The 12,948-nt window shown below is 44.9% G+C and overlaps 1 protein-coding gene across 1 annotated transcript in view; it reads left to right on the plus strand.

Moving 5' to 3' along the window:
* Nucleotides 1-12,948, plus strand: part of CFAP251 (cilia and flagella associated protein 251) — a 591,575-nt gene that overhangs the window by 68,753 nt on the left and 509,874 nt on the right. Inside the window, exon 4 of the mRNA XM_078667546.1 lies at nucleotides 3,926-4,066. Within this exon, the coding sequence (XP_078523672.1) occupies nucleotides 3,926-4,066 (141 nt within the window). The remainder of the gene's footprint in view (nucleotides 1-3,925; nucleotides 4,067-12,948) is intronic.

Genomic DNA, 12,948 nt, shown 5'->3' on the forward strand with positions numbered 1-12,948 from the left:
CGTGTAGCAGTGGCGACCCCCCGCCCGCCTCCTCCCCCTCTCCCCCCGGGCCAGCATTGTTGTAGTGCCAAAGCGACCCCACCACGCAGAGATCTCAGTGGACGATGTGTCTCTGCACACTACTTGAATGGCCAAGGCCCGTTCCTGTGCCATGATGGATGGGTCTGGTTTCAGTTCCGTTTTAGGTGAGCGTCTACGGCCAACCCTCTGCCATTCTCCCTGTGACGGTCGCTGGGATGGTCCTGGTGAGGTAGATCCCTAGTCTTGCTCAATGCCTAGCAGGGCGAAGGTGTTCCGGAGGGGTCTCATCTGGTGCAAGGTTCTGTTCCATTTGAAGATCAATCGGAAGGAGTGACCCCAGGTGTAGGGGACCAGTTTATGTTGTGGCAAATTTAAATGCTTTCCTTTTTTGAAGGGTGATGGCCAATAGGTCTTGTAACAGTGCCACTGGGTGCCCTTGGTACTTGAGAGGTTGTTTCTGGCGCGCTTCACGAAGGATACTCTCTTTTAATGGAAAGTCTGGTAGGAAAGACAAAATGTCTGGGGGGGGGGCGCGCGCTGCGCCAGTCCCACCCTGTGAGCTCTGTCTATGCGAATGTCAAAGTCTACTGGCTCCCCCAAGATCTCTGGAAACATGCCCTGCCTATATTCAGTTATGTTCGCTCCAACTTGGCTGTTTTTACAGAAATGTAAGAGATAACTAAATGAAGTACGGTGAAAGACCTAAGGCCTACTGATATGAGATTGATCAAAATATTTGAGTACCCCACCAGCATTGAACTATGTGCAATTTCTGCACATGTGGCAGCAGAATCTTTAGCAGTTGGGTGCTGTTTTGGGAGAGCACCAAGTCAAACTTTAAGAGTAACTTTGGACTGTGGTCATGCTCGCCATAGCTGTTTTGTAAAGTATTTACCATTAATATCTTCTCCAAACTGCTTTCATGCATTCTTTCCTTCCTGTCATCTTGAGCCCAATCAGGCCGGCTTCAGATCCGCCCACTCTACAGAGGCCGTCATTCTGGCAGTTCTTGACACACTCAGGAGCAACGCAGACGCGGGTCTCTCCCAAGCCCTCGTACTTCTTGATTTGTCGGCCGCGTTCGACACGGTGGATCATAACATCCTTCTCCACCGTGTCGGGCAGGCTGGCATTCAAGGTGCTGCTCTTGAGTGGGTCAGGTCCTTCCTCACTGGAAGAACACAGGCGGTCCGCCTGGGCCCCTATACTGCCAAATAAATCCCCACGTCTTGCGGAGTCCCCCAAGGCTCCTCCCTTTCCCCACTCCTATTTAATCTATATCTCCTGCCACTCATTCAATCCCTTCGGAAATGGGATATCATCGTCTACAATTATGCTGACGATTTACAAATCATCCTCTCACTTAACTCACCACATGCCATCAACACATTCCACGCTGCCATGAATCACATCCAACTATGGATGAACCAGAACCAACTGAAGCTGAACCCCGGTAAAACTGAGCTCCTTCTCCCTGGACTCAGTCACGTCCACTGGGGCCCGCAGTTCTGGCCTGCGGAGCTCGGTTCTCCCCCCGTCCCTGCAAAAACAGTAAAGAGTTTGGGGATAATCATTGATGCCGAACTCTCCCTCAAAGCCCAAGTTGGAGCAGTAGTCTCTTCCTGCATGTACCAACTTAGGAGGATCCGCAAAATCCGCCATCTTCTTCCCCCTGTGGCCCTTACCCAAACCGTCATCTCACTTGTACTCTCCCGTTTGGATTTCTCCAATTCCATTTACCACGGTCTTCCACAATATCTGTCACATCGTCTCCAAGTTGTCCAGAACCAGGCGGCCCGCCTGATTCACGGAATCCCCAGATGGCAATCGGCCAAACCGTTGCTTCATAGTCTTCATTGGCTTCCAATAGACCTAAGGGCAGCTTTTAAGGTGGCATGTCTCACTTTCAAAGCCCTTCACTGTTCTGGCCCTGCATTCCTCAAATCCCTTATCCGCCCCCACTGTCCAATACGTAACCTCCGCTCAGCCCACCGTCACCTGTTGGTCACTCCTAAGAATAAAACTAAGAAATTCGGCAGTCGCCGTTTCTCCTATTTAGCTCCTGTGCTCTGGAATCTCCTTCCTCCCTCAATTAAATCTTCTTCCTCCCTTCTGAATTTTAGAAAACTATTAAAAACTCACCTTCCCCCCCCCCCTCAGCTAGAACTCTGCTATTCACGCTTCCGCCTCACCTACCCATTCTGTCTACCAGCGCCAGGAAGCTTCGGCGTCAGCGGGCTCTACAAATTGCACCTAAGATAAGATAAGATGGACACTTACTTCTCTGTGAGTGTGATATTGTATCTAGGCTGTAACAAACCAAACCCTGCCCTTTTTCCATCTGGTTACCAAATAATTTAGGGGCAAACAACCTTCACTCTTTCAGTGTAAACAAGCAGAGAGCTATATTGTTTTTCTGGATAGATTTGCTGTATGAGTTTGGTTAACGGTTTCCCCGTCACAAATGTGACAATTATACAGTCCTCCTTATTACAAGTGCATTATACATTAGGCCACTTGTATAAGATGGAAGAAATATCATCCAAGTTATGATGGAGTATTGCATCTGCCAAACTCTATATCAGTCCCCGAGTTCAATTTCTCCATTTCTAATTAAGGTGGTCTTAGATGTCACATTCGGTTCACTGAATAATGCCTGTGGCAGGGAATTCCGCTTGAAAACGCCAATTAAATATCAGCATTACTTATTCAGGGGCATCCCAGAATGTAGAAGGATCCCGCATCCCAATATTTATGTTCTATGTTAATCAGAGGATATTCTGCTCCATGACTGCGGCCATTTGGTCAATTGGAATCATTTTAGTCAAAGTGTTAATTTGGCCAAGAAAAATCATCAACCAGAACTGCTGTGACACCATTGCCAAGATATCTGTAATAGAAGTAAGTCCCTGTGTGAGATGCATCGAAGATATTTCTTGATGCATCCATCATCCGCTTTACAGATACGTTTTCAGCATACTGAATTGGGTTATACCCCCATGCCCAAAGATGTTCACCAAATTGTGCTGCTCCTAATGCATTTGTTCTATAATTTTCTAGAGTTGGCCCAATCACTCTAACTGCAGAGAGTGCACTTCAAGTGGCAGGAGCCTCTAGCTATTTGTGTTCCAAGCAGCAATATAAGGAGTCCATCCTAAAGAAGGTCCTATTCCTCAAACTTGGTGAAACTGGGTTACAGCTCATGTGGCTCCAACTCAATATTCCATGGCCTCCTAAATATTGATGGGTGAATGTTTTTCTGACTGAAAGAAGCAGAGGTAGATGGCTGGGAAATGCTTTTCAGAAATGTATTTCTGCACTTGAGGACAAAGAGATATGCACACTAGTGTTCGACTGTGGGCCATGTACTATTGCATGATTGATGGCCTGCCTATCTGGCCACAGACTGTCTGTGACCGGATGAGCAATTCTGGGGCAAGGCTATTCAGCAGCTAATCAGAATGGTCTTATAACAGAGATCTATTACGATTAATTGAAGGTAGCCAATCAAAATTGCTTGACCACCTGGAAGGAAGCTGAGAGACGTTGTGGGCAGGGGAGTTCTGAGGAGGTCTTCAGGCTGTAATTTAAACAAAGGATTATATTTCGATTTCACAAATCATCCTTACAAGACTGTTTTGTTTGTAGGAAGGCTGTGATCAGGCCATCTTTCCATTTGCATAACTGAAATTTAAAAACACATTATCTTGGAATATGATAGGAAACATAAAAAAGATAACAGATTGGCAGCAAAAAATGAGCAAATAGCAGAAAGGGCAAACAGGACTCTAGTAAGTCCTTGCAGATATGTTTGGAATGTTCTACTGACATCTATGAAGTATGTACATGGTCATGTAGCAGAATGCATTTCTAATCTGTCACTATTTATGTATTTTATCTCTAGAATATGACTTGGGCATTTGGCATTAACAGCAATCTTCCTGTTTTCAATCTCCACGATGAAGATCAGAAGGTGATTGTGTACTTCTGTGCTCACACCACTGTCCTGCATGATTTCAACCTCAATCAGCAGCGACATCTCCAGGTACTAACTCTCAACTCACTGCAGGGCAGAGACCTACATATTGGAGGAATGTTAGGATGTTGTTAGAGCAACTGTATCTAAGGTTTGTCTTTGAGAGACTCAGTCAAGCCACGCTTTCAAGATAACCACTGATACTGTAAATGTAAATCTTTTGCACGTATATGTAACTTGTGTAGATATACTGAAAACCTGACTTGGCTCTGGTCCTTGAATGCCAACACTGGTTAAGCTTGTATTAATGGTAAGTCATGCTTCTTAGCGTCTAATTTACTAGACACCTTGGTTCCTATCAAGGCTTCCCCTCTTGATCACATTGTGTGAGAAGAGAAGTTACTCCAAAATTTCTGATGTCTTTCTAAAATCACTGCGAACAGAGAAAGTGAGTTAATATTTTTGAAGATCAACTCTTGACAAGACATCTGCCTGTGAACTGGTGAACTTTCTTATGAAGCCCACTCTCTTTCAAGCAGTTACAATGTGCAGCAAACTTTTCTATATGAAGACACCAGCCACCAGAAGGCAACCCTTATGCCCATATAATCACAATGAGTAATGTGATTACATTATAGTCTTTTTATCATAGTCCCTCTTGCTTTGCCTTTATTTGCATGTATTCTCCATCAATAGTCATAAATGTTAGAATAATATATACGCTGCTTGCAGAAACAATGGAACCCTTCATATCAATATATATGTCCATTAATATACAAAGAGGGTGAAAAGTGCAACATAGTCAAGTAGCAGAGCACCATCCAGCAGCCTATACCCGACGAGATTTTCGGAATTTCAGACTGTTAGTTGTGCCATAAAATTGTGTTAACATTACATTGAAGCATCTTTAACATCAACTGTTGCCTACGTTTGAAGTAATGAGGAAAAGTGCAGTCTGATAGGTTAATTTTTAACTCTTATGATATGAACCTATCTATTTAAGGCTCAAAGGACGTTCACTATTCATGACATCTTGTAACGGCAGTTGCCGTAGGGAGGGAGTCCGTGTTTTTTTTTTTATCATGTGAATGGGATCGTGGAATACATTGAGTCTTTTTAGGCCTGTTTCTTTATGAGCAGTTTCTCACACAACTCTTTCTTACTTTTACTCAATGTATTTTACAGCTGACAAGCTGAGCAAAACATTTTCCCCTCTCTTCAGATAGTTTTCCTGTCAGACTGTCTTCTCTAATTGGTAATTGTCTCATCTGTGGGGAGAATGTTTCAGATCTACACCAAGTATGTGTCTACCTTCCTCAGTCCATCAAGGAGTGTGACTTTTCAAAAAAATATCTTTGAGGATAGAGAGGCAATAAGACTTCATGGCAAATTGGAGGATTCTATGATGAAGGAGAAACAAAAAAAGCTTTTTGGGATTGCTCTGCTTACACTGGGATGGTGCCTACAATCTCAGAGGACCTCCACAGAGGGAGATCCATGGAGAAAATATATTGGTATTATAATTTTCACTGACAGCATTCCAGATCTCCATCGAAGACCATGGGATCTTTGTCTAAAGCCTGAGCCCCAAAATGTTCTCTGGCAAGAATTAGCTCAACCTTGATGATGAAGCACTTTCATCACCATCACTTTGTAAATGCACTCAAAGCCCACAGTTGGTTCTGCTTTGCAATAAATGTCAGAGTTTTTGCGGAACACCTTTGTCTTTGGCCCCATCCATTTATTTCACCTTGTCTCAACATTCAACAACAACATTACCTCTGTCATGCCACCTTATAATGTCGTCCAGATGGATATTGAGATTTTCAATGTTGATCTTTTTTCCTGCTCCTCATACTTTAAGTGAAAATACTGAGGCTATGACCTACTGCAGAGCTATCTCACAACCTTTGGGACCTCTTCATTTTGTTCCTACGGAGGCTCCATTCAAGCCTCACCACTGCCTCTAAAATCTCCTTCTGCCTCCAAAATTGGTGTCACAGCAGACATGAATATCATCTGTGCGAAAACTGTCTTTTTCACCATAAAGATCTGCAGGTGGTCATGCTCTGCCTCAAACCCGGCATTTTTAAGAATCTGGGAGGCTCCCCATTCCACAATGCTTTGTACTGGCAGTTGCCTGTCATGTCGTTTTTTTCTAGCTTGTTAAAGTAGTATCTCTGAACTTTTGTGAGTATAGAGGAATTCATTTTTAAACTTTTTGCTCAACGTCTTTGAACATCTCCTGTCAAATGAAATGATTTTTTCCTGTCTGTGTCTAAAAAGAATGGCATCTCTTTTTTCCAAGTGCCCTTCATGTGGAAGGAAGAAGCAGTTACATATGCCCACAAAGTCTGTGTGGTCAGCCTCACTGTTTCTCATCCTGTCAAAGAATATAATATTAATAATAAAGAAATTTATAAAGCGCATGGTTACGCCATCTCGGCGTTTCCCCGTGCTAGGGTGAGATAGAGTGGCATCGACCCAGCTTCAGGCATCAGCAATAGCTAACCGAAAACAAATGGGTTTTAAGCGCTTTCCTAAATCTAACTTCGGAGGTCTCCAGCCGGAGATTTATCTGGAGTTTGTTCCAGTTCTGAGCTGCCAAGACCCAAAAGGATCTACCTCCCATTCTGGCCTTCTTCACTTTAGGCACCATCAAAAGGCCAGTCCCAGTTGATCTCAGGGACCTACCAGGCACATAGCTGGTGACCAAGTCCTTTAGATAGGACCCTGCGTCCTGGGTAATGCGATGGCATGTGCACAATGCTTTAAACATCACTCGCTTCCTAATTGGAAGCCAGTGCAAAGCGTCAAGGGCTCTTTTGGAAGCAGCTCTCCTAGGTTGTGCCAGTACCAGTCTCGCAGCCATGTTCTGCACTACCTGCAGTCTCCCCAGGCATTTCACGGTAGCGCCCAGATAAAGGATATTGCCATAATCAAGGCGAGATGTAATGAGGGAGTGCACCAACGTCTTCCTTGCTTCTATAGGAAGGAGATCCATTGGTTTCCGCACATTTTTCAGGACTCCGAAACATTTCCCCACTACACGTCGAGTGTGTGTTTCATAGGAGAGAGTGGGGTCCAGCCAGACCTCGAGATTTTTAGCCAGGGTACATGGAACCGGAGTGGGGCCCAGACTAGGAGGCCACCATGCCGACGTCCAGCCTGATGCATTCCCCCCTACCACGAGCACCTCCGTTTTGCTGCCATTCAACTTCAGGCAGTTCTTTGCCATCCAGGAGGCAAGCTCCTGCATGCATGCCCTGAAGTTAGAGGCAGCAATCTCTGGCGCACGAGATAGGGAGATCACCAGCTGAGTGTCGTCGGCAAATGAGACTACCTCTACTCCGAAGCCTGGTGCTATCTCAGCCAATGGGGTGACATATAGATTGAACAAGGTAGGGCTCAGGGCAGACCCCTGGAGCTTGATGTCCTTGCAATAGTGCGTCGCTTGTCTGACCTGAAAGCTCCGCTCTACCAGAAACGATTTCAGCCATTTCAGAGCCGGGCCAGAGACTCCGCCTTTATTCAAACACTGCAGCAAGGTGTAGTGTGCCACAGTGTCAAAGGCAGCGCTGAGGTCTAGCATAACCAGGGCCATAGTGTGTCCAGCGTCTGCCCCCTGTCTGATGGATTCTGTGGCCAGGAGTAATGCAGACTCCGTAGAATGGAATGCCCGGAAGCCCCATTGAGATGGATGCAAGAGGCTAGATACCTCAGCATAGGTCACCAACTGTTAATTGACCACTTTCTCAGCTATTTTAGCCATGTATGGCAGAAGCGAGATAGGACGCAGATTTTCCAATATGTCTGGGCTGATGTTCGGCTTCTTCTGGAGAGGGAGAACAATGGCCCTTTTCCACCTACCCAGCACCGTGTGAGATCTAAATGAGACCTCCAAAACATGCCTGATATAGGGCTCCAGAATATCCACACTTTCGCCCAGCACCTTGGGTGGGGCAGGGTCCCTGGGTGAGCCTGACTTGATGCTACTACAAATTTTTCTGAGGAGCATGGGGGAAGGAATAGTAAATTTATACAATCTCTGACCCACCTCAGCTTCCCCAGTCATTTCCTCAAAATCCACACCCCTCATTTCCGACCCTGGAAAGGAGGAGTACATTTTCTCCACTTTTTCCGCGAAAAAGTTCGCAATCCGGTTGCATGACTCATCTGAGCCAGCCGCTGGTGCGACGGTAACTGCGAGGGAGGAGATCTCCTTATATATTTTAAAGAGCTCTTTTTTTTTTTTTGCAGAGTTTTTATATAGCGCGAATTAGACCCGAACCGAATCAGGTATCAGAGTGCTTTACATAGCACCAGTTACGTTACATGAGGACACACTGTCATTTTAGGCACGGGGAGATTAAGTGATTTGCCCAGAATCACAGGAGGTTTTTGGCGTTGTTACCGAGGCTCGAACCCAGATCCCCAGGTCCGAGGTCGAGCGCCTTAGCCGTTAGGCCAACTCCTCTCTCTTTGGTGGAATTTTCCGCCGATCCAATTTTTGTCTGATAGTAGGTAGCTTTAGCCCTCCTAATGAGACCATAATATTTTTTTCGTTCCTCAGTGTACTTCGCTTTGTCATGACCCAACAACTCCTTTCTCCACCGCCTCTCCAGGCATTTACATTCGGCCCTAGCAAGATGCAAAGCCGGTGTAAACCATGGAGCAGATTTCTGAGCCCTACCCACAGATTTATTGGGGAGTAGCGGGGCCACCTTATTAAGAGCAGTGTCAATGCGCCTTTCCAGGTTAAGGCAGGCAGTTTCAATATCCATGCCTCCTGGGGGCCCGCCTGTTGTCAGTGCTCTGTTGAAATCATCCTGCGCGAAGTTTTTCCATTTCCTGCGCGGGTGATTGCACGGCTCTTTTTCCCCACCACCAGTCTCTGGAACCTTCACCTTGAAGGGGATCAAACAATGATCCAACCAGGGAACCGGGAGAGGGGGGATAACTCCTACATCCTCCCAACTGGCAAACACCGGGTCTAAAAGGTGTCCGTGTTGATGTGTGGGGACACATGATTTTAGGCTCATCTGAAGTGATAACAGGTCCTAACGTAGGCTAGAGGCTTCCTTATCCAATGGATCCTCCAAGTGCAGGTTCAGGTCACCCAGCACTAAAAGCTTGTCATGTCTCAGTGCCAAGTGGGCGATCCCCTCATCCAGACTCGGGAGGAAACGTGTAGGGGGGCCGGGAGGTCTATAAATCAAAAGCCTTTTCACCGCAAAATTAGCATTAATTTTAAGTGTGAAGGAACCTGCCTCACTGTTACAAATCATAGAGGGTTCAAGGAGGCATTCAAGGGGGGGTTTAAAATTGACCGTTATCCCCCCCTCCTCTTCCTGTAGCCCTATCTATTCTGGCTATAGTGTAGTCAGGGGGGATTGCTTCTAGGATATCTGGCTCAGAATCGTTATCCAGCCAGGTCTCCGTCAGAAACAAGATATCAAACTTGTTATTGACAAGCAGATCATAGATTTCACTTTTATGTTTACATAGGGATCTACAGTTCAGTAGCCTGCAGCACAGGACAGTGCTACTAGATTGCCTTACCCGTTCAGTATTCCACCTGAATGAACAATGACTGCAGGCCTCATCAGGGGTGGCCGCCTTATTATGCATACAGCCACTAGCCATAGGAGGGCACAGTGCCTGTAGGTCTCTAGAGCTATATTGAATGTGTACCGCAGTTAGAGCAGGATTTCTGGCCCCGGTCCCCGTTCGGCCACGGACAGGCGCAGATGGGCTTACCTTTGGCGCACCTTCGGCGCGCCGGCGGCGCGCCCGCTGCAGGCGTCCGCTACGCGGCCGTTTATGCATGTGACCGTTATCCCCGCTCTCCTGCAACAACTAGACCACTACCCATTTATAAGAAAACCTCTAAAAGAACGCTCAAGAGACATGAAAGCTGTCAGGACACAACACATGAGGGCAGAACAAATGAGAGAAAGAAAAAAAGGGGTCTAGAAATATTAGCCTCTCGTCTAGCCTTTTTAAGTGTGCTAACTGACCAAAACTTTTATGTCTCTGGAAATACTGATGAAAAATGATGTGAACTTTTTGTCATCAATAGAGTGTATGTCAATGGTGATCTAGGTCTTTGACATTAACAGTGATGTCGATCAAGGTTCTCTGGCAGTTGACGGTGTGTAGGTTGACATCGATTGGCCATGATGTCTCGCTGTCAGCGTCAAAGGTGTTCTTCTGTTGATCTTGTGTGATTTGACATCAAAGATCTAGAATAATGTCTGTTTTGAGGCAGAGACACAACTTTGCCATTTTTTGAAGAAGAACATATCGGAGCAGACCCTTTGATGGAGGCACCGTATGTTTTGCCATTCTATGAAGCTGAGAATGGAGCTGGTGTTTCTCTCTGCAACTGGAACTCCTTTCTTTAGATCTCTCTGTGATAGTGTGTTCCAAAATCCAGAATTCTTCAAAGCTGAACCTAAGGTAGAATGAGTCAGTCATAGCCACGGCAGACAGCCAAAAATGCACATCTGTGCTGTGGTCAGTTGTTCCATCTGAGAGAGAGAGAGAGCGCAAATGTTTGGATTCAGTAGGACCTAAGAAATATTGTATGGCCTCCAGACTCTTGACAAGACTTTATGGAGATAGTAATCCTTAGTCTCCAACTAGGTTAGTAGAGCAGCAATAGATTCAGCTGAGCTTGTTGCAACTGGCTACTGTCATAACATTTCTTTAAGAAGATCTTCATGGCTTTCTCTGTTGAACTTACAGCCCAACGTGCCTTTTTCGCTCTCAGCATATTTTGAACAGCATATTGAAGAAGAAATGCTTAGGATGAAAAAAAATGTTTAGAACCTAAAAGCTATTGGTCTTTAACCCCTTCAGCGCTCATGACGAGCTCAGCTCGTCATGAGTTACGACGCTCGTACGCTCATGACGAGCTGAGCTCGTCATGTAACGCGGCTTTTGAAAAAACGCAGCGCGCAGCGGGAAAACCGCTAGCGCGCATGCGGTTAAACAGGGTGAACCCAAAGACAGACAGTACTTTCTGGTAGATGGCTCACTCCCCATGATGGTCATATCAATCTCAGCAACAACAGAGGCAACCGCAAAAATAACAATAACATAAGCGGCATCAAAAGCGGAACACCACTACCCATAAAATATTGCATTCCAGACAGAGGCATTCATCCAGCATCAAACAATGATGGCCTAAAGCCTCTTCAGATGCCCACTCCTGTTAGGAGAACAATGACATTTTACCTGAAAGAGTAGAAACTTCTAACCCTGGATAGATGGGTTCTAAATATTATACAACAAGAATATCCAATTAGTTTCAGGGCTACTCCACTGCCCATTTCACCAAAACCAACATCAAAACATCAGTTGTCCGTACTAAAAAACAAAGTGTGTCTTCTTTTACAATAGCCAACAGAACAAGAGAGTTTAAGCCAGGTGTTTCATAACCTTAAAAGTCCGATGAAACAATATTCAATGTTCGGTTTGTCAACAAGTTTATCGTCAAGGAAAAAATCCGAATCCTACCACTCCATTAGTTCTACCAGCACATAAAGAAAATCTACTGGCTATGCTTCATAGACCTTCATGCCACTTATTTCCACATTCCATTGTCACAACTAACAGGAAAATTCAGATATTTCTTGTAGGAGATAAAGATTATCAATACAATGTGCTATAGTTTGGCCTAAATTGAACCCCACAAACGTTGTCAAAATGGATTGGAGTAGTTACAGCCCATCTAAGGAGAAATGCAATATTTGTTTATCTCTACCTCGATGACTGGCTAATAAAAGCAGTCTCTCAGTTGAAAGCTGCAGGGGATTTTAAAATCATGGCCATGCAACTTTTTAAGATGGGTCTCCAAACCAACACGAGCAAATCAATACTAAAGCTAGTACAGTGTTTCACTTATCTAGGGGCAAATGTATGTGCCCTACAGAGGAGAGAATATAAACCATTCAGAAAAAATGCACGGAGCGAAAAAGTCCAATGATCCAATAGCTTACCAAGTTGCCTCACTCACAGGATCCATGGCATCCTGCATATGCACATTGCCGAACACAAGACTGTTAATCAGACTGCGACTGCAGTGCCTTGAAGACCAATGTCTCAAACAGGCAACAATTGGACAGACACCTGTCCTCAAAACATCTGCACTATACGCATTGGCATGATGTTGTAAAAGTCAAACATTGTTAGTAGAGGTTCCATTCCAAAAGGTAACTCCAACACAAATCATAGTCACGGATGATTCTCTATTAGGGTAGAGAGCCCAGGCAAAACATCTGACATTTCAAAGACAAAAAACAAACAGAAGAAATATGTGTCACATCAGTCTCCTAGAACTTAAAGCAGTGTACTTGGAACTCAAAGCTTTTCTTCCTTCTCTGTCCTCAAAGGACATAATGATTCAAATGGACAATGCCACAAATAGGTATCATACCAACAGACAGGGCGTAACAAGATCAAGACAATTATATATGTAGGCACAAACTATGTGGCACTGGGCCCTTGACAGAGGATTATCTGTGATGGCAATACATATCAGAGGAACACAAAATAAAGAAGTACATTTCCATTTCCTTAACCAACATCGCAAGGAAAACCACACATGGGTTCTGAACAACAAAGCTGTCGAAGATATTTATAAAATAATGGGATACTCCATCCTTAGACCTATTCCCCATGGTACAAAAGAACATGCAGAGATTTTGAGTCCAGGGCACCAGCCAGAACTTAACTTAATTTGTCCATGCCTTTCCTCCGATCCTACTCACATCAGCAGTAATTGTGAAAATATGAGAATAAAGGACAAAGGTGATTTTAATAGCATACGATTAGGTGGGACAGTGGTGTTAACTGGACGTGCTACTACTGGCTGTCTAGCATCACTAATGGTTGCCGTGCAGACCAGATCTTTTCGACAGATGTCATGCCCAGATCAATCACCC

Source organism: Lissotriton helveticus, chromosome 11 (assembly GCF_964261635.1).
Source record: "Lissotriton helveticus chromosome 11, aLisHel1.1, whole genome shotgun sequence".
Taxonomy (NCBI): domain Eukaryota; kingdom Metazoa; phylum Chordata; class Amphibia; order Caudata; family Salamandridae; genus Lissotriton; species Lissotriton helveticus.